The sequence below is a fragment of the Dendropsophus ebraccatus genome, chromosome 6 (assembly GCF_027789765.1).
Source record: "Dendropsophus ebraccatus isolate aDenEbr1 chromosome 6, aDenEbr1.pat, whole genome shotgun sequence".
NCBI lineage: Eukaryota > Metazoa > Chordata > Amphibia > Anura > Hylidae > Dendropsophus > Dendropsophus ebraccatus.
Window position 1 is genome coordinate 9,969,438 of NC_091459.1, and position 27,684 is coordinate 9,997,121.

At 43.7% G+C, this 27,684-nt stretch overlaps 1 protein-coding gene across 17 annotated transcripts in view; it reads left to right on the plus strand.

Annotated features, from left to right (window-relative positions):
* The window catches only part of DST (dystonin), a 398,894-nt gene that overhangs the window by 39,708 nt on the left and 331,502 nt on the right, over nucleotides 1-27,684 (plus strand). The window contains exon 1 of one of the 17 annotated variants that reach the window (XM_069974492.1): nucleotides 49-68. The exons of 15 other annotated variants lie outside the window; for them this stretch is intronic. Coding sequence is in view for 1 of the 2 variants with exons in the window: in XM_069974491.1 (XP_069830592.1) it covers nucleotides 20,232-20,331 (100 nt within the window). In the remaining variant the exon portion in view is untranslated. Of the gene's footprint in view, nucleotides 1-48; nucleotides 69-20,061; nucleotides 20,332-27,684 lie in introns of those variants that run through there. One more of the 17 variants, XM_069974491.1, reaches the window with a different exon arrangement.

Genomic DNA, 27,684 nt, shown 5'->3' on the forward strand with positions numbered 1-27,684 from the left:
TAGCAGGTAAGGGGCAGCTGTGCTGAGGATAGCAGGTAAGGGGGAGAGGGCTGTGCTGAGGATAGCAGGTAAGGGGCAGGCAGGCTGAGGACAGCAGGTAAGGGGCAGGCAGGCTGAGGACAGCAGGTAAGGGGCAGGCAGGCTGAGGACAGCAGGTAAGGGGCACACAGGCTGGCACCTGGGCATGACTTGGCATATGCATCCAGGAATAGTGCAGGCTCACTGTCAGGATAAGTGTGCAGGAGATCAGCTGATCTATGACATTACATGGCTGCCTGGGGAGTTGTGTGTGATTATCCCAGTACAGGAGCAGCGCCTGGCAGCTGGCTGGTTAATGGTCGGGCTCATGTCTATTGTGATGACTAAGCCTTTTCTGTCCCCGTCAGTGGGCAGTGTTATTGTCAGCACAGGAAGCTCCAGTCCACCCAGCTGTAATTGTGCCCCGGGAACTGTATATATATATATATATATATATATATATATATATATATATGTCATATACCAGCCCTACAGAAGATCTAGGGCATAGCTCACACACCATGATCATCACCTTAGCTTTATAGAAATTATACAAATTATAGCGTTCTCCATTCCTACTATTATAATTTCAATAAAAAACAATGTATTATTATAATTCTGCTCATTGTCATCGTCAGCACCTCTGCCCCACGGACAAGGCGTGCGCGGTTTATAGCGTTACTGTATAGCTTGTTTTTATTCCTGTTTATTAATTATGTCGCACTGTATATAGTGGGAGAATATGACGTATGAGCAGTCTAAAGCTGAGTATATATATATATATATATATATATATATATATACTGAATAGATCTCAATTTTGCCTTCTCAAATGTTTATCCATTGGCCTGAGGTTTAGTAAACTCCAGTATAAGCAATAACACATAGGGAGATACTGGTGATGTGATGCTCCACTTTTTATTTAAGGGGTTATTTAGCTGATTTTTTATTTATTTTTTTCAAATCAACTGGTTTCAGGAAGTTACATAGATTTGTAATTCACTTCTATTTAAAAATCTCAAGTCTTACCATACTTATCAGCTGCTGTATGTCCTGCAGGAAGTGGTGTATTCTTTCCAGTCTTAGGGTACTATTAGACGGGCCAATGGAAGCCCGATAATAAATGTAAACGAGCGCCAATCTGCTAGATCGGCGCTCGTTTACTGGGCCTATTACACGGCCCGATAATCGTTTAACAAGGGCTGCAGGGACATTGTTACCGATGTCCTTGCAGTCTTTCTTTAAACGTTATACATTACCTGTCCAGGTTGCAGGGCTCCTCTTGTGGTCCGCTTCTCTCTGGGTCAGCGCACTCCAGCTTTAGAGTGGCCTGTCTCATCTGCTGGCCACTCAGCCAATCACTGGCTGCGGCGGCTGCTGTGGGGAGAAGTACAGAGGAAGAGGAGCCCTGCAGCCTGGATAGGTAATGTATATCGTCAGTCGCCGGCTGCGCACTGCTATTACACCTAGTGATGTGCGGTCGGCGCCCGACAATTTTAGGTCAGAACCTATATCAACGATCAGCCGATGACAATGACCTCTCCTGCTCTGGACAGTTCCTGACATGGACAGAGGTGGCAGCAGAGAACACTGTGTCAGACTGGGGAGAACACACCACTTCCTGCAGGACATACAGCAGCTGATAAGTATGGGAAGACTGGAGATTTTTAAATGGAAGTAAATTACAAATCTATATAACTTTCTGAAACCAGTTGATTTGAAAGAAAAAGATGTTTTACTGGAGTACCCCTTTAAGCCTGTTGCACTGTATATAGTAGGAGGATATGACATATGAATGGTTAATAGGCAATCTAAAGCTGTGTATATAAACTGAATACATGGTAAATTCTCTTCCTCAAATGTTTAGTAAACTGCGGTATAAGAGATGAGACGTAGGGAGATACTGGTGGTGTGATGCTGTAGTGCGGCACATGCACGTCTGGTGTTACTGTAATAGATTGTAACATATTGTAATATTATTAATAATCTTGACGCTTTTCTTTTTTTTTTTCCGTATTGTTTCTTATGTTTGTTGGGTGAAATCCCCTGTTGCTGCTTAGTAGCTTAGTAACCGGCTGGATGCTGTTAGTGGTTATTTTTATTCTTCCGTGTCTCTAGTATCTTGTGTATACACCGATAGCCGTCAGGTGAGGAGAACAGCACTGATTAGGATGTGACAGGCGACCAGTCACTTCTTGTAGTGGCAGAAATAAACCATAAGGCTATGTTCACATTTAGTAAAAACAACGGCCGCTGTTTGACATGTTCCTGCGGCTGATACTGCCATATCGGCTGCAGGAACATCTTTTTATTTTATTAGGATTGCTGGCACATTTAGGTGTACCTGTAATCCAAATCACCATAGAACTCAGAACGGCCATATATTGTCTGAACAACGGCCATTGTTCACACTTTAGCGGCCAGAAAAAATTGACGTGTCAAATATTTCTGCGTCCGTACTGAACAACGTTATTAATAGTGTGTGAACATTATCTGCTGTTCTCATAGAGTTTAATACAGTCCATTATTTTAAGACAAGAACGGTCATTGTTTTAATTAGCAACAACAGATATTCTTGTCTTAAAGTGTCTCTGTCGTTTAGTCCAGGCGATTTTAAGAAACTTTGTAATTGGGTTTATTAGCCGAAAAATGCATTTTTATCATGAAAAAGCAGTTTGAGGCTCTCCCCTCTGTCTTCATGGTTCTCTATGGAAAGGGGAGGGGTGGAGGGAGATGAGGCACCAAAACAGGACAACAAAGAGTTAATTTACAGCTACATCACCGGGCTATCTCCTCTGAAGTCAGTACTGACCTCTGAATACCACTTTCACATAGGTCCTGCTGTGTAATCTTTTGTTCTCTGCTCTCTGCTGGTGACTAATCTCCCTCCTCCCCCTCCCCTCTCCATAGGTTACACAGGGCACGACTGATGTAAAAGAGTCAGGATTTCCTGATAATGAGCAGTGAATGAGAAAGAGGAGGGGGGGGGGGGGCTGGGGAAAGTCTTTGTGAATGCAGATAATGGCAGATTTGCCTAACAAGCCCAATTACAAAGTTTCTTAAAAATCGCCTGGACTATTGATTTCTGCCAAAAATAAATAAACGACAGTGACACTTTAAAAAATACACTGTGTGAACATGGCCTGAGACTGTTTTCACGCTGTGTGTTCTCTGTTTTGATTGGTGAACTTGCAAGTCTCTGAATGAGATCACCAATCAAACTAAATCAATAAAGAATAGGAAAATCTCAACAAAAACTAACACTGTGTGAACACAGCCTTAAGGATTGAGAAATGTTAAAATGTTAAGGGCCAAATTGTGATGGTTAGATGACTGGGTTGGAGCGTCTCCGAAATTGTGTTTTTTCTCCAGTGTGCAGTGGTTTGTCCCTGTCAAAAGTGGTCCAAGGAAAAACAGCTTGGGAGGCTTTGTGTGGACTTGTGTGGATATACATGTGTCTCAGTATACACAAGTTAAAGGGGTACTCCAAGGGGAAATATTCTTCTTTAAATCAACTAGTTTCAGAAAGTTATATATATATATATATATAGATTTACAATTTACTTCTATCTAAAAATCTCATGTCTTGCCATACTTATTAGCTGCTGTATGTCCTGCAGGAAGTGGTATATTCTCTTTAGTCTGACACAGTGCTCTCTGCTGCCACCTCTGTCCATGTCAGTAACTGCCCAGAGCAGTGGCAAATCCCCATAGAAAACCTCTGCTGCTCTGGACAGTTCCTGACATGGACAGAGGTGGCAGCAGAGAGCAGTGTGTCAGTCTGAAAAGAATACACCGCTTTTTGCAGGACATACAGCAGCTGATAAGTACTGGAAAACAAATTTGTTTTTTAAATCAAAGTAAATTACAAATCTAAATAACTATGAAACCAGTTTATTTGGAAACAAAAAAAAAAACCCACCGGATTACCCCTTTAAATGGTACAAGTGTACCTGCCACCTTTCCAGCATATATGAATTTGAAGCTAAAGCTTTGGCTGTCCAGGCATGATGGGTATTGTAGTTTTGCAACAGCTGGAGGGCCGAAGGTTTCCCATCCCTGACATACATGATCTCAAGGCTATGCACCTTTGTTATCTCCCCTGCTTTGTATCTTTTATATTCCATTGGATACTCTTCTCATTATATTCTAAGACCTTGGGAGTCACAGAAGCTTTTACATGACTTGCTTAATCCATGGCTTGTTTGCAGTATCACCGGGTGTTACATTACAGAGGAGTTAGCAGCTTTCTGTGGCATTGAGAAGGTGTGGGAGTGAACGGTTATATCTGTACATGAGGACGTGAAATGTGGGTCATGTGCAAAAGGATTCATTACTTAAAGACGTCACCAATAGCCTCTGCTTGTTAAAGGGGTTGTTCACCAAATTTTTTCTTTCTTTCAAATCAACTGGTGCCTGAAAGTGTCAGAGATTTATAATTTACTTCTATTAAAAAATCTCCAGTCTTCCAGTACTTATCAGCTGCTGTATGTCCTGCAGGAATTGGTGCAATAGGATGCATTACTTGAAGACATCACCAATAGCCTCTGCTTATTAAAGGGGTTGTTCACCTATTTTTTTTTCTTTCAAATCAACTGGTGCCAGAAAGTGTCAGAGATTTGTAATTTACTTCTTTTAAAAAAATCTCCAGTCTTCCAGTACTTATCAGCTGCAGTTTGTCCTGAAGGAAGTGGTATTCTTTCCCGTCTGGAAAACAGGAGAAGTTTTCTATGGGGATTTGCTACTGCCCTGGACAGTTCCTGACATGGACAGAGGTGACAGCAGAGAGCACTGTGTCAGTCTGAAAAGAATACACCACTTTTTGCAGGACATACAGCAGCTGATAAGTACTGGAAACCAAATTGGAGAGAAGGCATCACTTCCTGCAGGACATGCAGCAGCTGATACGTACTGGAAGACTTGAGATTTTTTTAATAGAAGTAAGTTACAAATCTCTGACACTTTCTGACCCAGTTGATTTGAAAGAAAAAAAAAATGGTGAACTACCCCTTTAATGCAGTTTTCTGAGCTCAAGCCAGACATGTATTTCTTTTACATGGTGTGGGCGTTCACCTGAGGAAGAGATAGCACCAAGATGTGATACGGAAAGATATATACAGTAACATGCACTGAAAACAATCATTATAGTGCAGCATTTTCCAGAGATATGGTATAGATCCGCCATGATCTAGGGATGTGATGTCTCCTCTGCATGCGATCGGCTGGTGCTCTTCTCTAGATGCTGCAGCCATTAGCTTGTGGTGCAGTCGATAAGCATGCATGCAGTAATGTCTCTGGCCGCATTGATTGGATCACATGTCCTGTAGCAGCCATCTCTGTATGAGAAGCAGAACAGAATACCAATCTGACAGCCGCCCAGGACACAGGATGTTATCTTACTGGTTTATAATACAGAGATATTTATTGTAAATGCCAATATTATGGCTTATAAGAACTCCCAGACAATAGAAGGAGCAGCTGATTGATGGATTATTGGACATTAGGCAATAGACTTCCATAATTCCCCAAGGATGTAAACCCCATCTCCTACCCCCACCGGTGTCCAGGTCAATGCTAATGTGCTGGGGATCAGCGGCTGCTGTGCGGATCTGTCTCATCTGGACACCATATGAGTGTAACAGTGTCAGCTGCCCCCGGCTTCCGTGGACATGATATAGTTATCCTGCTCTGCTGTTGCCATTAGTAAATTGTTGCATCCAATATTGCTGTTTGGTTGTGCAAATAATTAACATTCTGGCAGTAAAATGGTTAACCCCTGCGGCGGCGGCAGCTGGGATGCTATTACAATGCTGGCATACCACTGGGCCTGAGAAATACCCCCGAGACTCTTGGATAGGCAGATGAATCAGCAAGAAGAAGAAGCAGCAGCAGCTAATGATTGGGAGGAAAACAAACATCCTCCAGTCATGTCTCTGGCCATTGCATGTAGTCTGGAGTGCAGAGTACTGGGCATTGCTAGGGTCCTGAAAGATGGCGTATTTCAACATCCCCCGCCCCAAAAAATAATAATAAAAAAAATAAATACATGAAAAAAACCCACAAATACACAATAGCTTTACATACATATATAGTTATTTAAAGAGGTATTCTGTTATCAGAAAATTGTATTTTAAATAAAACCCCAATATATATGTCTTACTAATATAGTGTTATCACTGATAGTACTGGCTTTAGCGCGATTCACAACCGACTGGAAGTTAAAGACGTCTATATATATAATATATATATATATATATATATATATATATATATATATATATATATATATATATCTTTATTGGGGCGATGGAGGTTTCCGGGATGCTGCCTTGTGATAGATGATGTTATAGAAGGAGGAGAAGGAGTGGTGCAGCAGGTGCTGTAACTTCACGGATTGTACAATAATCTACAGTGGAATTAGATGTTCTGCAACAGCTTTGGGCAGGGAGCTGGCTGGAGTGCTGTGGGAGGGGAGTAGGCAGGGGTGGGAGGACTAAAATGATCAGCTAAGGGAAGGCAATGCATCCTGAGAAATGTAGTAACTTCTCAGAAACGGATATTACCGCTATATAGTGAGTAATTTCCATACTGTAATTAAAGAAGAAGTCCAGGCAGAACTCTTTTTTCTCAAGTGTTGGGTAGGATAAAAGAAATAACACCTCCCTGGCTCCAGCGCTAATGGACGCATACTGCCGATCCGGTATGCGGCCATCAACAGTGTTTTACCACACGTACACTTTTTTTTTCTACATGGTTTAAGAGGAACTATCAGCAGGTGAGACGAATCTAACCTGCTGATATGTCCCTATTGCACAGGAGACGCCGAGGAGGAGGGTATGCCTGTTACCTTCATCCTCTGCGCCATTCCGATGCAGTTAGCCGTGTGCTCCCTGATCTGCTGAGACTGTGGGGATAAACACATGAACCACATCAATATATTTTTTAGAAAATGATAAAGTTTATTGAAGGCAAAGAGATTGTTATTAAATAAAATATGGAGGCAGGACAAAGTACACAGAAAGGGAAGAGGAACGGCATCAAAATTTAAAAAAATTTCATCCACACTTTAAGCAGAGAGACTCATATAAGCAAATTGCAGAAGCTTAGTGCAAAGAATAAAAATGCTCACAGGTAAAGGGTGAAAACTTAAATCCCATAAAATCCAGCACGAAACTGCAGCGGGACAGTCTAACCGGCTGATCGTTCCCCTTGAAAAGACTAATAGATTTGGCTCTTTAATACAGTTGCGGTAACAAGATCTCAACATTTCACTTTTGGTATACGCCTTCCCATAAAAGTCTATGGTTAGATTTACGCTATGTGAATGGTACAAATAATGTTGTGCAATGAAGACCGTCAATTTTACATGGTGTGAACCTAGCCTATGGGAGATTTTATTGGTATATAAGCTGACCATGTTGTGATTAAAGCCTTATATGAAACATATTAAAGTGCTTATATGCAAAGACATAAAAGACAAATGTATGCATTGTGTGGCTATGTTCACACATAGTATTTATGGCAGTTTTTTATTCAGCCTAAACTGGAAGTGGAATTTATAGGGCATAATTATAATGGAAAGATTTTGTGTTTTCAACCCACTCCTGGTTTTGGTTGAAAAAAGACTGAGAAAAAATACTGTGTAAACATAGCCTTAGGGTCCTGTTACACGGAGCGATTTTTAACATTCAACGACTAACGATAAACGATCGCAAAGGAGATTGTTCATCATTAACCTGAAATCGTTCACAATATTACACAGAACGATGGTCGTTAGTTACAATCGTTACTATGATCATTATTGCAATGGTTACGATTGTTCACTCCTTTTGATCCCAGAAAAACAATGGACAATGCGCAATTACACTAAACGATTAGTGAACAAATGCGGAACTTGAGCGAACAAATGTGGAATTACAGCAACCGATTAGCGATCGATTAACGATAATTTTAGATAATTTTTCGATTGTTGCCTGCAATTACACACAACAATTATTATTTAAATTCGAACGATATAACGATTTTTTGCACGATCATCGTCCCGTGTAATATGGCCCTTACAGTGACATCAGCACTGTTCAAGGCAAGTATGTTTTCAGCGTTGATTTCCAAAAAAAAAAAAAAAGAAAATCCAGAACAATTGCAAATCCTACCTCTAGGGGGAGACATGAATCCAATTCTGACCAACTGTGTATTTGTAAAGTGAATAAGAACAGGAAAAAAAATAAACAAATTAAAAACAACATATTCTGCAGTGCTCTATAAAAGAAAAAAAACTGAAAAAACCCTCAAGTAATGCAACAAAATAACCTTTGGATCCTCATATGGAAAATCTCTATAAAATTCTGGTTTGTTCATAGTGAAGGTTCTGACTCTTAGGCTGGGTTCACACTGCGTTTTTCCAATTCGTTTTTTGCAAAAAATGGATAAAAAAACGAATGCTTTTGTGTGCATCCGTTTTACCATTGACTTCCATTGTTTTTTTGATGGACACAAAAACATAGCTGAAACTACTTTTGTGTCTGTTAAAAAAACGGATCTGTTTTTATCCGTTTTTTTTTTTTTACAATGGAAGTCAATGGAAAAACAAATGCACACAAATGCATCAGTTTTTTCATCCATTTTTTTTGCAAAAAACTGATGAAAAAAACGGATTGCAAAAACGCAGTGTGAACCCAGCCTTATAGTGATATAGTGATGTTGGTGCCATTACTCTCACTGCAGCTTGTGGGTACATTACCTGTATTTTTATAGGGTTGGTAAATATACAGACTGTCACAAGGCCTGTTCCCTCTATAGCAGGTCCCTGGGCTATGCTACATATGTACTGCTGACTCAGTGTCACTGTCATAGGGGGAAATGATCTAAGAAGAGTCCATATTATAGCATTTCCATGAGTCACTGGATCTGGTGATTTTAGGGAAATGATACATTATTGTAACAGATGAGACTCCCAAACAATTCTCCATCACATGGACTCTTAGCGTCATAAACCACAGTGATAAAATATGATATCATTTCAGGTTACACATCTCATCACAATAAGGCTATGAGGGAGATTTATCAACCATGGTGTAAAGTGAAACTGGCTCAGTCGCCCCTAGCAACCAATCAGATCCCCCCTTTAATTTTCCAAAGAGTCTGTGAGGAATGAAAGGTGGAATCTGATTGGTTGCTCGGGGCAACTGAGCCAGTCTCACTTTACACCATGGTTGATAAATCTCCCCCTATGTTCACACTACGTATAAACAACGACTGTTATTTGGCACCCAAAACAGCAAATGGAAAATTGCACTAAAGTCTATGGACAACGGCCTAAAATTGACATGATCATTATTTCTGCATTGGCCGATGTTCAATAGATTGTGTGAAACAATGGCCGTTGTTTGCATTGACTTCAATGCAAATTATTACATTATGGAAAAAAAGAAAGCATCCCGAGATTATGTTCACCCAATGTATAAACAACATCCGTTGTGCGGCACTCAAAACAACAGCCGTTGTTTTAAATGAAAGCTGCATTAAAGTCTATGGACAGTGTGAATAATTGACATGAACATTATTTCCACGGCCGTAGGAAACAACAGCCGTTGTTCAATACAGTGTGTGAAACAACGGTTGTTGTTTGTGTTGACTTCAATGCCAATCATTATATTTTAGAAAGAACGGCCGTTGTGTAAACTGAAAAGAACAGCCACTCTTTTTGTAAAAAGTACATAGTGTGAACATAGTCTAAAGGTGTTTAGCATTGAGATGAGATTGTAGACGCTTTATTTCCTGTATTCTGCCCTGGTGGGAGGACGCTGTGGGTTATTTTTGAAGGCAGAGTGACCTGGAGCTCAGATTGTGGCTACTGTGCAGGTGCTGCAGGAGGGAGCGAAGGACAGCTGGGACCATCTGTTACAAGAATTGTAGGAAGGAGAAGCTTCTTGTGTCCGTCAGTCAATACGAAAAAAAAAAAAAATCATAAGAAACATAGGTAACCAAGCTTTATCTGCACTGCATTACCTATAGAGAGGAGAGCTCATGGACTAGTAATAACACATGGGGGTGTAAAATGGATTTATATGGCTTGGGCGACGCTCACTGCCCTGCAATCTGCATAACAAATACTTAGCAGTAGAATGGTAACTACTGAAGGTGGTCGGTTACATAAGCGCACAGGCTGAAACTAAAGCTGGCAGCATGTAAGGCTATGCCCACACAACGTTTTTTCAGCCCAGTTTAAAATGACGTCCGTCATTTTGAGTCTAAAATAACGGACATCATTTAACAGTCTAGCCTTCCCTTATCGCAATGACTGGTGTTTGTACATTATTCTAGTTTACTAATCAGCCTTTGGGTGTGTCTTTATTGAAAGGTCCATTGAATTTAATAGTAAAAACGAAGAAAGAACGGTGGAAAAAGAAAAACTGTGTGAACAACTAATAAAAAACGTCCGCTGTTTGCAAAAGACGTACGAAAATAATAATCATGTTCATTATTTTGACGTCCGCGGTAAAAACTTCCGTTATTCAATACATTGTGTGCATTGGACGTCCGTCTTTCCATTGACTTCAATGCATTGCCGTTGCAGTCAGTTAAATCACGGCAATAACAGACGTTTGTTTAAATATCAAAATCGGCCGCCTTTTCTCTATTTTTGATGTTGTGTGAACACAGCCTAAGAATGGTTTCTCTGCTCAATCAGCTTGGACAGAAATATTCTTCTTATTATTCTTATATTCTCTTTGGTGCAACTCTCACAGTGAGCATGAAACCTGTGAGCTATGGGAGTTGGGTTTCCACAGACACACTGCCACATATAACCAAACTACAGTGGTATCTTGGTTTAAGAGTAACTTGGATTAAGAGCGTTTTGATTTAAGAGATCAAAGTTTTTCAAAGTGTAAGAGCATTGCTTTGGTGTAAGAGCTCCCTGTACTGGGTGGGAGGGGGAGTGGGGGAGGGGCAGGGTCTGCATAGTGGAGTCTACAGCACTGTACTCTGACCCAGGAAGTCTCCCTCACCTTCTAAATCATAGCAGATCCACTTCAGGCTGGGGCTTACATCAGGGGACAGGACTGTGGAGGTAATCTCTTCATAGCTCCCCAGACAGTGTTCAGCTTTACACCCTGCTCATTCCTTCATGCTCCCTGCAGTCTCTGTCCGCCCTTGTGTTTCCCATCCTCTCCATTACTGTACAGTAACATATATTACAAATTCAGCTGTTTCTAAATGTTTGTTTCATTTGTTTTACATGTTATTCAGAATAATAAAAAATCCTTATTTTTTGGGGTGTGGAACCAATTGTCTGCATTTCAGTGATTTCTTATGGGAAAATTTGCTTTGGTTTAAAAGTGGATTTGGATTACAAGCCCCGTCCCGGAACGAATTATGTTCGTAATTCAAGGCACCGCTGTATATATCATTCTACTAGGTCAGTGTAAAGAATCAAACTATTGCATCCTTGAAATAAAGGGGTTTTTCAACAATTAAAGCGAATATACCATCAGGTACATTGCTTTAAGTTTCGCACAGGAATAAAACGGTGCCGGAATCAATGGAGCTGCGTAATAGAGGGGGTTTCCTCCTACTGGGGGCGGGCCAGCCTGTCTCCAGTGCTTCAGCACTTGCCTTTGCTTGGTAATAGACCGCCACCGTGTGCAGGTAAAAATGTTTTTAAAAATACCCCAAAGCTCCTCCCCCAATAAAAATTATATCATTATACAAATAAAACATATAAAAATAAATAAACATATTATATACTATGGCGAGTGTAATTATCCAATCTATTAAAATATAATAATAGTGATCCGGCATGGCGACCGGCATAAACTAAATAAGGGAAAGAAGCGCCAGAATTGCTGATTTTTTGTTACATTATATATATATATATATATATATATATATATATATATATATATATATATATAAAAATTAATAAAAAGTGATCAAAATGTTCGCTCTACACAAATATGGTATTAAAAAACCCAAACTGGAGACAAGAGCGGTGCTGTCTCTGGAAGAAAGCGGCCTTGTTTTTGTAGCGCTGGGTAACCCCGTTAAGCAGATGATGACAAGCCACAGAATAGACATACAAAATTAGAGAAAAGGAGCTGCTGCACCTCACACCCATGGCTGCCACAGAATGGACAGCTGCCCAGAATTCTATGGGTGCTCAGAGATAAGAGTGAAATTATGATTTTTACCTTTCTGGCACACCATGGATCCTCTGGCTGATGCAGCTACACAGTCCAGGCTTTCTCTTGTGCAAAGCACTAGCTAAGGCTAGGTTCACACTGCGTTTTCAGCATCCGTTTAACGCATCCGTTTTTTGCAAAAAACGCATGAAAAACGGATTGCAAAAAACGGATTCATTTGTGTGCATCCGTTTTTCCATTGACTTCCATTATAAAAAAAAACGGATCCGTTTTTTTTGGCGGACCAAAAAACGTTGCAGACCCTATTTTTCTGGACGTTAAAAAAAACGGATCCGTTAAACGGATGCTGAAAACGCAGTGTGAACCTAGCCTAAGCCTCCTGTGTTCCGTCTTGGTGTCTCCATTACTTGACATGGGCTGAACCTAACAACCAGCAGTGAACTTCAGATTCAGTGGAAGTGGGACGCCTAGTGGTGGAAACTTTAGGTACATTTTCTTATTTTTATACTTTCTTATTCCTAATTGATGGGGTAAAAGTATATACAATGTCAGGGTTCAGATAGTACAGTGCACCCCCCAGTTATCTCCAGAAATAATGTGTAGTTGAGCTGTCTCCTTCACCAAAAAAGTTTCACCTGAATACATATTGCCTTTTATTGCACATAGGAGAAGGTAGTAGTCTAAAACCTAACCTATATTCTACAGCCACCTGTGCTCTGTGGAAGAGGAAGAAAGATGTAATTTTTTATTTTTTTCTTTGTTGGATATTGTTCTAAGAAATACAGAGCAGAGAGGTTCTTCAGTGAAGAAGAATGGAGATCGGCTTGTACCAGCATTACCACTCATGAAATGTTTATGTAGCGTTAAGGCAGGTGTGTTTTTGTTTCTTTTTTAAGCTCTCTTCTAAATAAAATTTTCATGGCAATGGAATCTGTAGCCAAGATGTTTCTAGCAGTGAGCTGCAATCAATGTTTGGTGACAGTTTTATGGTTACATGCATGGTATGAGTGATCATACCCCCCGTGTCGGGTGACAGGCTCCCGACCCCCAGCTAGATCCCCTTATACAGACCTTATCTGGCCGAGTCCCGCTTCCGGGATGGAGATATCCCGGTCAGAAGCCGACACGCGCGCTGCAGAGATGAGTCCGGCTCCATTAATTCTCTATGGACGCCGGACCTCTCCCCACAGCGCGTGTTCCGGCTTCTGACCGGGATATCTCTATCCTGGGAGCGGGACTCGGCCAGATGAGGTCTGTATAAGGGGATCTAGCTGGGGGTCGGGAGCCTGTCACCCCATCACGGGGGGTGACAGGTCCTCTTTGAAGGGATTGTATCACCTAGGACTTTTTTTTTTTACTCATTAGAACTATGTACTGAAACATCTGTTCAAATCTGTTTCTGTTTATACATTATTATGGGGGCAGCCATCTTGCCCGAGCTGTTAACAGAATTTAGGGAAATTATTTATAGAAAGCCCCATGGACATAGGCAGCATTAGGCTTCGTTCAGGAGCACGCGCCTCCCATAGACTACCATTATGAGAGGGAGGCTAATGGCATTCCGCGGCGCGGAATTCCGCTACTTTTGCTCAGTGGGAACGAAGCCTTAGACAGAGGTTATCCCCTTGACATGAATGAGAAACATTACTGCGTATACTCTGTGAGTTTTGAAGGCATCATTCTAAAGCAGGGGTGGGGAACCTTTTCCATGTCGAGGGCCGGTCGGGCATTAATAAAATCATTCGAGGGCCGCATACCGTGTGCGGCAGTTAGTAGCGTGGGTTTGCAGCACCCGGGGCAAGGCAAAGTATTGTTCCCCTAGTGCCCCTGCTATTGTAGTTAACCCCCAGTGATGCCCCTTGTAGTCTAGTTAACCCCCAAGTCATGTCTCTGGTAGCCTAGTTAACCCCCCCAGTGATTCCTCTGGTAGGCCTAGTTAACCCCCATCAGGCATGTCCCAGGTGGCCTAGTTAACCCCCATCAGGCATGTCCCTGGTGGCCTAGTTAACCCCCATCAGGCATGTCCCTGGTGGCCTAGTTAACCCCCATCAGGCATGTCCCTGGTGGCCTAGTTAACCCCCATCAGGCATGTCCCTGGTGGCCTAGTTAACCCCCAAATAAAAAAAATAAACATCCCACTCACCTTACCTCCGCTCCCACGCTGCCCATGTCCTCTTCTGTCCCAGGTCCTCTGTGCCGATCTTCTCCTGCAGGCAGCGCGCGATGAAATGACGTCAGCGCGCGGCCCGCAGGAGACTGAAGACACGTGCCGCTCTGCTGGGGAAGAAGCCGGCATAGACAGCATCCTCCTGTGTCCGGCAGCTGTCACAGACACCGGAGGATGCTGTGTATGCCGGCTTCTTCCTCCTCCAGAGCGGCGCGCATCACAGGGGAGCTGCGGCCACGGGCCGCATCGGGAGGTCTCAGGGGCCGGATGCGGCCCGCGGGCCGGAGGTTCCCCACCCCTGTTCTAAAGGGAGGGGGAGACTGAGCTGACATTGTCATCTCACAGTATAGCATTTTAGCATTTTTTCTAATGTTAGTAGAAACATAATAAAATTATTTAAACTGGAAATCTATGTAAGTCCACATATAGTATTTCCATCAGTATTTCGGTCAGTCTTTTTTCAAACAAAACCAAGAGTCGGTTGAAAACTCAGAAACTGTGCACATCTTTCCATTATAATTTTGCTCTTTCAGTTCCGCTACTGATTTTGGTTGAAAAAAATACTGACCAAATAAGTGGTGGAAATACTGTGTGAACATAGCCTAAGGCTGGGTTCACACTGCGTTTTTGCAGTCCATTTAACGTATCCTTTTTTAAATTGTTACTTTTAGGCTATGTTCATACTACGTAAGTTCCGTAGTAATCACAGCCGTTGTAACAATGGCCGTGATTTCTACGGTACTTACGTAGTGTTGCCTTCTGAGGAATCCCGGCCGGAGTGTATACACATAGTACATATATACATACATATAGTATACACTCCGGCTGGGATCGCTAGCGGCGTCGTGAGAAACTGACATGTCTGTTTTTATTGAATAGCGGCTGCAGAAAATCCTGTCAGTTCACACAATGGAGGGTGCGGCTCTGGACGCACGCTTCATTGTGTGCAGCCGGGAATTCAACGGCGCTAAAGTTCATCTGGCCGCTACTGCAGTACCGGCCAGGATGATCTATTCTGAGAGCGGATGTTCTGTGACCCGGCCCAGATCACGGAATGGACGGTCTCTTACAAAGTCTGAACATAGCCTCAATGTACACAAAAATGTGTACACTTTGAAAAAAAAAAAAAAGTCCATTTTGATCCATTTTTTTAAATAATGGAAGTCAATGGAAAAATGGATAAAAACGGATGCACACAAATACATCAGTTTTTTTTCCATAAAACTGATCTGTTAAACGGACTGCAAAAACGCAGTGTGACCCTAATCCTACTGACCTCCAGAATAAAAATAAGTTTTATTGTGACGTGTGTGTATAAACTAAATCCGATTTTCCGACGATTAATGATAAACGATCTCAAAATACCGCTATGGCGAATGACCTGAAATCGTTCACCCAATTACACAAAGCGATGATCGTTGCTTATGATCGTTCTTGCGGTCGTCTGGTCGTCGCTACTGTGTTAATTGCTGCTGCGAACAACGTCTTATTACACCGAACGATGGGCGAACGATTTGCAAACGATCAACGATAAAAATGGATCCAAATTCTATCAAGTGACCAACGATTTCTCATTTTGTGGTGTTACACAAAACGATTGTCGTTTAATGGGGAACGATCTAATGATTTTTCGAACAATAATCGTCCCTTGGAAAAGATCCAAATTCTATCAAGCGACCATTGATTTCTCGTTGGTCATTTGATCATTTTGTGGTATTACATGAAGTGATTATCGTTTAATTACGAACAATGTAACAATTTTTCGACCGATAAACGTCCTGTAGAATAGATCCAAATTCTATCAAGCGACCAATGATTTCTCGTTGGTCATTTAATCGTTTTGTGGTATTACACGAAATGATTATCGTTCAATTAAGAACGATCTAACAATTTTTCGAATGATAATCGTCCCGTGGAATAGGAGAAGGGGAGAAGAGAGAATCGGCCGAAGAGAAATTGTTTGAAAGGCACAATTTATTTTTCTCCCTAAAATTTATACTAAATATAAATAAATAAACAATAAAAAAAAGCTAAATCCTTAGGCTGCATTCACACGTTCAGTGTTTTTCCGCATCCGTGATTGCGGTCCGGCAACAACCTCCGTGATCCATTCCGTGAAACAGTCCGTTTTTCATCCGTTTTGTATCCGTGTCCGTTTTTTTCATGGATCTGTGTTAAAGCATTTTAAATTACATTGATTACATCACATCCGTGTTTTTCACGGATGAACACGGATGTCATTGATTTCTATGGGGAATCCTTTCCATGCAACCGTTCCGAGTAATGACATGTCCTATTTTTTAACGGAGCGGATCACGGATCCGTGAAATCACGGAACATCTGAATAGCCCAATAGAAAGCAATGGGCTGTAAAATTGTCCGTGCTCACGGATCCGAAAAACTTCCCGGAACGTGTGAATGCAGCCTTAGTTGTAATGTGGTGTTTAGCACTAACTGGGGCTTTTTTAGGACATGTGGTGAGTGCCTGTATAGAGACTGACTTCTTACAATGTGTAGCTTCTGGTCACTAGGCTTTGTACTGTATCCCACTGGCCAGGCTGTGGGGTAGTGAATGTAGCCATGTGCTATTAATAAGATATGAGGCCGTTCTCTTGTTATGTGTGGCTGTGGTCCTGCCCACTGGCACTGCACCTGTGATGCTTGGCATGGAGTTCCCCTCAGTGTTAGGAGGATGGCTATGTGTATGAGGGAGGAGGTATTTTCCATAGTCTCACCAGTGTTTCCTAGGGTGAGGCTGCAGACTACAGGACATGGAAACAAATCGGATGGGTCCTATTGTATTTCTCATGGACTGATAGTAAAGATCTCCCTTTAGCCATATTTAGAGTGTTTCCCCTTCTTCTGGACTATCTGTTCAGCCATTTATGGAAGAAGTGAGGGACACCATAGTGGGAGCCATGAGTTGTGACCAGGCTTTCCTGGAAGCAGAATTGGTATCGATTGACAGAAGAGCAAAACTCTCTCTCTATTGTTAGTAGTGATGTACAATGCTATATAAAATGTTGGTGCTATACAAACCTTATTATTGTGTAATAATTGTAACACGTACATACATTGATGTGATACATGTAGTGGGGTGTATATATTACTGTGATACATATAGTGCGGTGTACAGTATATACTGCTGTGATACATATACTGGAGTGTATACATTACTGTGATACATATAGTGCAGTGTATATACTGCTGTGATACATGTAGTGGGGTGTATATACTGCTGTGATACATGTAGTGGGGTGTATATATTACTGTGATACATATAGTGGGGTGTATATACTGCTGTGATACATATAGTGGGGTGTATATATTACTGTGATACATATACTGGGGTGTATACATTGCTGTATTACACATGTTGGGGTGTATACAGGGCTGTATTTACCACTAGGCATCCGTGGTCCGGTGCCTAGGGCAGCACCAGGGAGCAGAGGGGAAAGAAACAACTTTTTTTATTTTTTTTAGTCTCCAACCTCCCATTCAGACTTGCCAGTAAATCTGGTGTCTTTTCAAGGGGGGGGGGGGGGGGGGGGAGAGAGAGATAGGTTTATGGTTGTATTTTGTCAGGTGTGGTATGGCAGTGTTAAATTTAATGCCTGAAGCTATTACCTACCAATCCAGTGGTGAGAATTCTATCAGACAATATGTGCAAATGAAATTCATTTATGTTTAAGGCCGTTAAAAAAAAGAAAGAAGAAAGGCGTGATTTAAACAATGTTTCCACATGTAGAGAGATGCGTGTGGCCGAAACCATTCTCCCCCACGCTCCCCAAGATGGGGCGTCTTCAGGTTTAGTGCCTAGGGCAGCAGCAGCTGTTAATACTGCCCTGGGTGTATACATTGCCGTGATACATATAGTGGGAAAACAGGGAGGAGCTGTGGTGTGGTGTGATGTCTCCCAGTAGATGAGAGGACGTGGTGTGGTCTCCCAGTAGCTGAGGGGCAGTGGTGATGTCTCCCAGTAGCTGAGGTGCTGTGGTGATGTCTCCCAGTAGCTGAGGGGCAGTGATGTGGTGATGTCTCCCAGTAGCTGAGGGGCAGTGTGTGGTGATGTCTCCCAGTAGATGAGGGGCAGTGGTGATGTCTCCCAGTAGCTGAGGGGCAGTGTGTGGTGATGTCTCCCAGTAGCTGAGGGGCTGTGTGTGGTGATGTCTCCCAGTAGATGAGGGGCAGTGGTGATGTCTCCCAGTAGATGAGGGGCAGTGTGTGGTGATGTCTCCCAGTAGCTGAGGGGCAGTGGTGATGTCTCCCAGTAGCTGAGGGGCAGTGTGTGGTGATGTCTCCCAGTAGCTGAGGGGCAGTGGTGATGTCTCCCAGTAGCTGAGGGGCAGTGTGTGGTGATGTCTCCCAGTAGATGAGGGGCAGTGGTGATGTCTCCCAGTAGCTGAGGGGCAGTGTGTGGTGATGTCTCCCAGTAGCTGAGGGGCTGTGTGTGGTGATGTCTCCCAGTAGCTGAGGGGCAGTGGTGATGTCTCCCAGTAGCTGAGGGGCAGTGGTGATGTCTCCCAGTAGCTGAGGGGCAGTGTGTGGTGATGTCTCCCAGTAGCTGAGGGGCAGTGTGTGGTGATGTCTCCCAGTAGCTGAGGTGCTGTGTGTGGTGATGTCTCCCAGTAGCTGAGGGGCAGTGGTGATGTCTCCCAGTAGCTGAGGGGCAGTGTGTGGTGATGTCTCCCAGTAGATGAGGGGCAGTGGTGATGTCTCCCAGTAGCTGAGGATCTGTGGTGATGTCTCCCAGTAGCTGAGGGGCAGTGTGTGGTAATGTCTCCCAGTAGCTGAGGGGCTGTGTGTGGTGATGCTCCCAGTAGCTGAGGGGCAGTGTGTGGTGATGTCTCCCAGTAGCTGAGGGGCAGTGTGTGGTGATGTCTCCCAGTAGCTGAGGGGCAGTGTGTGGTGATGTCTCCCAGTAGCTGAGGGGCAGTGTGTGGTGATGTCTCCCAGTAGCTGAGGTGCTGTGGTGATGTCTCCCAGTAGCTGAGGGGCAGTGTGTGGTGATGTCTCCCAGTAGCTGAGGGGCAGTGTGTGGTGATGTCTCCCAGTAGCTGAGGGGCAGTGTGTGGTGATGTCTCCCAGTAGCTGAGGGGCAGTGTGTGGTGATGTCTCCCAGTAGCTGAGGGGCAGTGTGTGGTGATGTCTCCCAGTAGCTGAGGGGCAGTGGTGATGTCTCCCAGTAGATGAGGGGCAGTGGTGATGTCTCCCAGTAGATGAGGTGCTGTGTGTGGTGATGTCTCCCAGTAGCTGAGGGGCAGTGTGTGGTGATGTCTCCCAGTAGCTGAGGAGCTGTGATGTGGTGATGTCTCCCAGTAGCTGAGGGGCTGTGTGTGGTGATGTCTCCCAGTAGCTGAGGTGATGTCTCCCAGTAGCTGAGGGGCAGTGTGTGGTCTCCCAGTAGCTGAGGGGCAGTGTGTGGTGATGTCTCCCAGTAGATGAGGGGCAGTGTGTGGTGATGTCTCCCAGTAGATGAGGGGCAGTGTGTGGTGATGTCTCCCAGTAGCTGAGGGACTGTGTGTGGTGATGTCTCCCAGTAGCTGAGGTGATGCTCCCAGTAGCTGAGGAGATGCTCCCAGTAGCGCTCAGTGCGGGCTTGGTCTTTTATAGCTGTGGGCGGTACTATCAGTCTGGCAGAGAGAGGGGGGTTCTCAGAAGAGCTGTGTAATGCCCCGGACACCGCCCCGTCCATGCGCAGCCCAGCCTGTCAGTGCGCCCCCGGAGAAGTCCAGTGACAGCTGGGACGGTGGTGGCTGTGTGCGGGCCGGGCCGGGAGGAGGTTGGGGACAGACTGGGCGTCTCCATTGCCGGCCCCCTCCCCCGCCCCCTCACAGCGGCAGTAGCAGCCGCTCGGGTTGTGTGTGCTGTGGTGGCCGAAGCCGGTGCTCGGAGCCTCAGCCATGGCTTATTACATGACGGGAGGCTCGTCCTCGTCTCAGCCCCGCAGTGAGGAGCAGGAATACCTGCAGGCCTATGAGGACGTGCTGGAGAGATACAAAGGTACCGGGCACGGGGGGACTGACCGAAAATAGCCGCAGCCGCCCGTGTCAGTTACCGCAGATAAGGAGCAGCACACGGAGTGCCAGGGGGCAGGGAGCGATGGACGGGCAGTGCCAGGGGGCAGGGAGCGATGGACGGGCAGTGCCAGGGGGCAGGGAGCGGTGGACGGGCAGTGCCCAGGAGGGACCCAGGGGGCAGGGAGCGATGGACGGGCAGTGCCAGGGGGCAGGGAGCGATGGACGGGCAGTGCCAGGGGGCAGGGAGCGATGGACGGGCAGTGCCCAGGGGGCAGGGAGCGATGGACGGGCAGTGCCCAGGGGGCAGGGAGCGATGGACGGGCAGTGCTGAACAGGTGCCCCCCGGGGGGGGGGGGGTCCTGGGTATATAGGTGGAATCCTGTGTATATATACAGCATGGTCCTGGGTATATAGGTGGCATCCTGTGTATATATACAATGGGGTCCTGGGTATATAGGTGGCATCCTGTGTATATATACAATGGGGTCCTGGGTATGGTTGGCATTATGTGTATATATACAATAGGCTCCTGGGTATATGGTTGGCATTATGTGTATATATACAGCATGGTCCTGGGTATATGGTTGGCATTATGTGTATATGTACAATGGGTGATATCTCTGGCATAATGTCTATAAGTACAGGGCAGGCCTGGGTATGGTTGGCATTATATATATATATATATATATATATATATATATATATATGTACAGGGCAGGCCTGGGTATGGTTGGCATTATATGTATATGTACACTGGGTGATATCTCTGGCATTATGTGTATATGTACAGGGCAGGCCTGGGTATGGTTGGCATTATGTGTATATGTACAGGGCAGGCCTGGGTATTGTTGGCATTATGTGTATATGTACAGGGCAGGCCTGGGTATGGTTGGCATTATGTGTATATGTACAATGGGGTCCTGGGTATATGGTTGGCATTATGTGTATATGTACAGGGCAGGCCTGGGTATGGTTGGCATCCTGTCTCTTTATACAATCAGGGTCCCGGCTATATAACATCACAGTTGCCCGTAGGCACCACCCTTACTGGCAGTACCAGTCACTGTCTGACGTTATGAGTGGATATGTGGAAGTGGATGTCTCTGTAATAGTATATAGAGCCTAGGTGCCAGGCCGCGTACCCCTGGGCCATGTGGCAGTATAGCAGCTAATACCATTATAGTCTTAGGAAGGGCAGAGCCTTTATGCCAAGATACAGTTAATCAGATTGCAGCTCTGGAGAGCCGGCCCTTCTTAGTATGGCCAGCGTGGATCATGCCGTCACACCGGGGGGATTACACGCAGGGTCTCAGCTTTCTCTTCTGCTGTTTTGCACAGGGACGTCAGCTGCAGATGGCAGTGTGCTGAACCCTGTGTCCGAGGGCATGATGGGCGACTGTCTGCCCCATTGTGCCACACAATTTATCATGATGTTATAATGGGCAGGTGTCAGCGCTGACCTCATATCCCACACCACACCCTATCAGTGCATTCACACACATGGCACAGGTCACATGACGCTCCGGCACACCAGGGCTGTGTATTATGGAGCTATTGAGGCTTTTCTACCGCCATATTGTGCTGAATCATTTAGATATACGTCCATTTCTTATGATCACTTTACCTGATCCGACTACTGAACATGTTCTTCATGAAGGGGAAGAATGTGCACTATACTTTTTTTTTTGTATTGACATTGATGCCATATATATATAATCTGTATTTGTACAACGTTACAAAAACAGTGGAAAAGTAGTTAATCTTTAAAGAGAATACAGATGAAAGTAAATGCGTCCAAAAACAAGAACAGAATGAATGAAATGAAAACTAGATCTTTTATGCATCTGCCTGTGTGCACGAGCCTTATTTGTTTCTACAGTCCATCACACTGTCACACACAAATACACACATACACAAACGCACACATACACAAATACACACACATGCAAAAATACACATACACAAATACACACACATACACAAACACACAAATACATACACGCAAAAATACACACATACACAAATACACACACACACAAACACACATATACATACACAAACACACACACATGCAAAAATACACACATACACAAATACACACACATTTATACACAAACAAACACATACACTTATACACAAATAAATATATACACAACTACAGACACATACTTTCACAGAATGTATCACTCTATAACTAGGTTCCTACCTGCACTGTTAGTAAAGCGTCGTGCATCAGTTGCCCATTGGACCCCTTTGACTTTAATGGGGTCTACCTGTCCGACTTATCGGCTATCTTATCTGCCATTTTTGAGAGTTAACGGGGTTATCCAGGGCTACAAAAACATGGCCACTTTTTCTCCTCTCTTGTCTCCAGATTGGGTGGGGTTTTAAACTCAGTTCCATTGAAGTAAATGGAGCTTAATTGCAGACCACACCTGAACTGGAGACAAGAGAGGGGGAAAAGTGGCCATGTTTTTGTAGCGCTGGATAACCCCTTTAATGCTACGTTTACATGGAACGATAATTCGCCCAATCGTACGATTAACGATGGCGGAGTAACGATTTTTTTTCATAACGATCAGCGTTTAGACGGTACAATATATAGTTCGGAAATTTGTTTTGCGATCGTTTTGCGATCGCTTAAAGCCTATCTCACACATTGGTTAAATCGGCGAACGACTGTTCACGCGGAACGATCTGCGAATTTTTTTGTGAACGATCAACGACGATTTGAGAACTTGTTGAAAGATCAAAATGAACGATTTCTCGCTCGTCGTTTGATCGTTCGCTGCGTTTACACGTACGATTATCGTTCAAATTCGATCGTTATCGTGTGAATTCGCACAATAATCGTTCCGTGTAAGCGCACCATAAGTCCCACTTATTACACCAAACGATCATTGGCCTCACTTGGCCGATTACCTGCCGTTCTGGTCGGATGATCAGCCGACATGGCGCCGATCTGACAGGTCAGTGCCATGTAATATGGCCTTAAAGGGGTACTCCAGAGAAAATCTTTTTCTTTTAAATCAGCTGGTGTCAGAAATTTTTTTTTTTTTTTTTTTTTTATAACTGTCATTTTTATTGAGATTTTTGCAAACAGAAAAATTTTGTTTTTACATGAACACATATAAAGGTATCCCCGTTACCGGGAAATCCTGAAGTAAACAAAACAAGGCATATAGTGGGCATGTACAAGTAAGTAGCAAAACATCAGTACCGCATAGCACTCGTGAGGCTCAAATTAAAGACGCAGAACAATATACAGGCCCTAAACACAGGTCCACTAAAACAGGGGGTACAGACAAGACAAACCAACATAGAAGACAAGGGCGAGACAGGAAGGGATAGGTAGAGAGGAACGTAAGGCTCTAGGGTAACCCAGTGGCGGAGAGGAGGGGGGGCATAATAAGAGTCCCATGGAGACCAGACCGACTCAAACATGTCCATTTTATTATTAAGAGAGGCCGTTAGTCGCTCTAGGGATCGTAATTCCTGGATCCTAGCCATGAGGCAATCTAAAGTGGGGGGGAGGTCTGTTTCCAGCCCCTAGCTATAAGAGACTTGGCGGCTGTTAGGAAAACCAGCAAAAGTTTAGCTTGTTTTTTCCCAAGGAGCTTGGGGAAGAGGTTGAGCAGGCATACTGCAGGGTCCCCAGGGATATCCACTCTGAGGACTGTGGCAGCCAAGCCGCAAACATCCCTCCAGAACTGTTGAATAAGGGAACATCCCCAAAAGATATGAAAGAGGGACCCAACAGCACTCAAACACCTCCAGCACGAAGGGGAAATTGTGTTATTCAATTTATTGAGTAATTCTGGGGTATGATACCAAAGCATCAACAGTTTATAATGTGATTCTTTATACGTAGTACAAATGGAAGACTTTGCCGCCCTCTCCCAAATAACACCCCAGCATTCCGGTGGAAGCTGTCTACCCAGGAATTCCTCCCATTTTAACATGTATGCGTGTCTCACCAAGGATCCCCCCACAGGTGAATTAATGATGCGATAAATGTCTGAGATTAGCCCAGAGGTAGAGGTGTTACATCTCACTAGCTGCTCAAACGCTGAGGGTTTAGAGACCGTGAGGGAACCCAGGCGAGACATCATGAAATGCCGCATTTGTAGGTATGTCAGCCTTTCGGAAGACGGCAGGTCCGATCTGTCCATGAGTTTGTCAAAAGGTAGCAGGGTCCTAGTAAGTGGGTCAACAATATCTGCAAATTGAAAAAGCTTTTTAGTACCCCATAGTCGTACAGTTTGGGACTGGAGGCCAGGTAAAAAGTCTGGAAAGAGAAGGAAAGAATTAAGAGGGGAAGCTTTAGACAGGAGCCCAAACTTAGCCGAGCAGGACGACCATACGTGCAAGGTAAAGCGTATGGGCCCTAGTAGTCGGAGATGGGAAAAGGAGGGAGGCGATAGGTGCCAAAGGAACGAGTTAGGGTGGAATGGAGCCAACCACACCTTCTCTATCTCGGTCCATTTTTTGTAGGCTAGATACTTAGACCAGGCTAGGATTTGTCTCAAATGTGTCGCCCAATAGTAATGGAGGATGTTGGGTACGGCTAGCCCCCCCTGGGTTTTACTGCTCATCATCACCGATTTGTGTATTCGATGTCTCCTTGAGGCCCAGATAAATTTAAATATATCTCTTTGGATGGCTCTGAGTTCGGAAAGAGGTACACGCACCGGGAGGGTCTCAAAATAATAAAGCAATTTGGGGAGTATCGTCATTTTCACCGAAGCTACCCTACCCAGCAGGGAGATAAAATGAGCAGACCACTTAGAGAGGAGTGATCGAATTTCCCGAAACAGACTAGGGAAGTTGGCAGAGTAAACGGTAGAGTAGGAGGGTGTCAATCTGATCCCCAGATATCCAAGAGAGGACGGGGTCCACTTAAATTTAAAAACTGTGCGTAGGTGGGTTACCAATGAACTAGGCAAGTTCAGGGGCATAGCTTCGGATTTCGTGGTGTTCACTTTGTAACCTGACAGCGTCCCAAACTTGGTGAGTAAGTCATGGTGTCAGAAATTTATATAGATTTGTAATTTACTTCTATTTAAAACTCTCACTTCTTCTCATACTTATCAGCTGCTGTATGTCCTGCAGGAAATGTTTTTTTTTCTCAGTCTGACACAGTGCTCTCTGCTGCCACCTCTGTCCATGTCAGGAACTGTCCAGAGCAGCAGCAAATCCCCATAGAAAACCTCTGCTGCTCTAGACAGTTCCTGACATGGACAGAGGTGGCAGCAGAGAGCACTGTGTCAGACTAAAAAGAAAACATTTCATGCAGGACATACAGCAGCTGATAAGTATGGGAAGACTTGAGATTTTTAAATAGAAGTAAATTACAAATCTATATAACTTTCTGAAGGCAGTTGATTTGAAAAAAATAAATGAATAAATAATATATATATATATATATATATATATATATATATATATATATATTTTTATATATATATATATATATATATATATATATATATTTATTCACTTTAACATAGTTGTGACCCAGCCAAAGTATAGAGCACAGAGTATTCTCCATGGCGGCTCTGGACATAGATTACTGACAATAGACGCCTGTGCTGGTCATTGCCACATACGTAGTATCTTTCTCTTGGTGACTTTTGTTACCCTTGTAACATCTAACAATAATCGGTCACTTGTTCCATTTCCTTTTTGCTGCTGAGTGGATTTTCCTGGGAAGGGGGCGCAGGCTGGATATGTGAATATCTAATGTGAAGGACAAAGAGTCTGAGAAAACCTTCAGGACAATCTTCTCATTTTTAGATTTATTGAATGTGTCTGATGGAAATGTAGTCCGGACTTGGGAGCAGCCATTCTTCTACATATGTCTACACTTTAGGACTAGAGATGAGTGAACCTGGAGCATACTGGAGTCCATCTGAAGCGGAACTTTCGGCATTTGATTAGTGGTGGCTGCTGAACTGGGATAAAGCCCTAAGGCTGTGTGGAAATCATGGATATAGTCATTGGCTGTATCCATGTTTTCCAGACAACCTTAGAGCTTTATCCAAGTTCAGCAGCCCCAGCTAATCAAATGCCAAAAGTTCCGCTTCAGATGGACTCGAGCATGCTCCAGGTTCACTCATCTCTATTTAGGACCTTTTATTACAGGGATGGGGAACCTTGGCTATCCAGTTGTTGCAAAACTACAACTCCCATCATGCCTGGGTAGGTAAAGCTTTAGCTCTGGCTGTCCAGATGGAAGTTGTAGTTTTGCAACAGCTGGAGAGCCAAGGTTCCCTACCCTGGTTAAAGGATCAACAAAACACGGGCTACACTATTAGGCTGGGTTCACACTACGTTTTTGCAATCCGTTTTTTTTTTTTTTAAATGGATGGAAAACGGATGCAACTGTGTGCATCCGTTCTGATTCGTTTTTCCATTAATAAAAAAAAAAAAAAACGGATCAAAACGGATCCGTTTTTTTTACTGACACAAAAATGAGGTCGACCACCTTTTGTCTGTAAAAAAAAAAATGGATCTGTTTTGATCGTTTTTTTTAATAATGAAAGGCACACAGTTGCATCCATTTTTTAATCAGTTTTTCATCCGTTTTTTTTTGTTTTGTTTTTTTGCAAAAAACTGATTGCAAAAATGTAGTGTGAACACAGCCTTACATTTGCTCCAGAAGCCTGTAGCCAATGTATTGCATGTCCCTAGGACTGGTCCTAAGGTTGGGTGACCTGTGTAGCCATCAGCTGTATCTACTTCAAGGGGATACTACAAACCCTGATGGACTTGCAGAGCTGTCACCTTTAGGGCGCTATTACACGGGACAATTTTGTGCCGTAAATCGTTATATCGTTTGAGTTTAAACGATAATCGTCCTGTGTAATGGCAGGTAACGACCGAAAAATCGATCATGTGTCGTTGACCGTTGATTTAGATCTGACCCTAAAATCATCATTAATCGTTCACTGTAATTCGTTCACTAATCGTTCATTGTAATTCCTAATCGTTCCTTCTTTCGCTGGGAGTCAACGATCATAGTAATGATCATTGTAACAGTCATAACTAACGATTATCGTTCTGAGTAATATCGTGAACAATTTCAGGTTAACAGTAAACTATCTAGTTTGCGAATGTTTATCGTTAATCGCTAATTGTTAAAAATCGCTTCACCTAATTAGTCGCACACCTGGCACCAGATCCTATAGAAATGTAAGAATGCAGTTACATTGCCTAGTTCCCAGAAGCAGCGTTGTGCGGCCACTTATAGAGCACACCATAAAGGAAGGATACTGCTCAGTTCACCGACCCACCAAAGCCCAGCAGGGCATGGCGGCTATGAATGGATGACCCA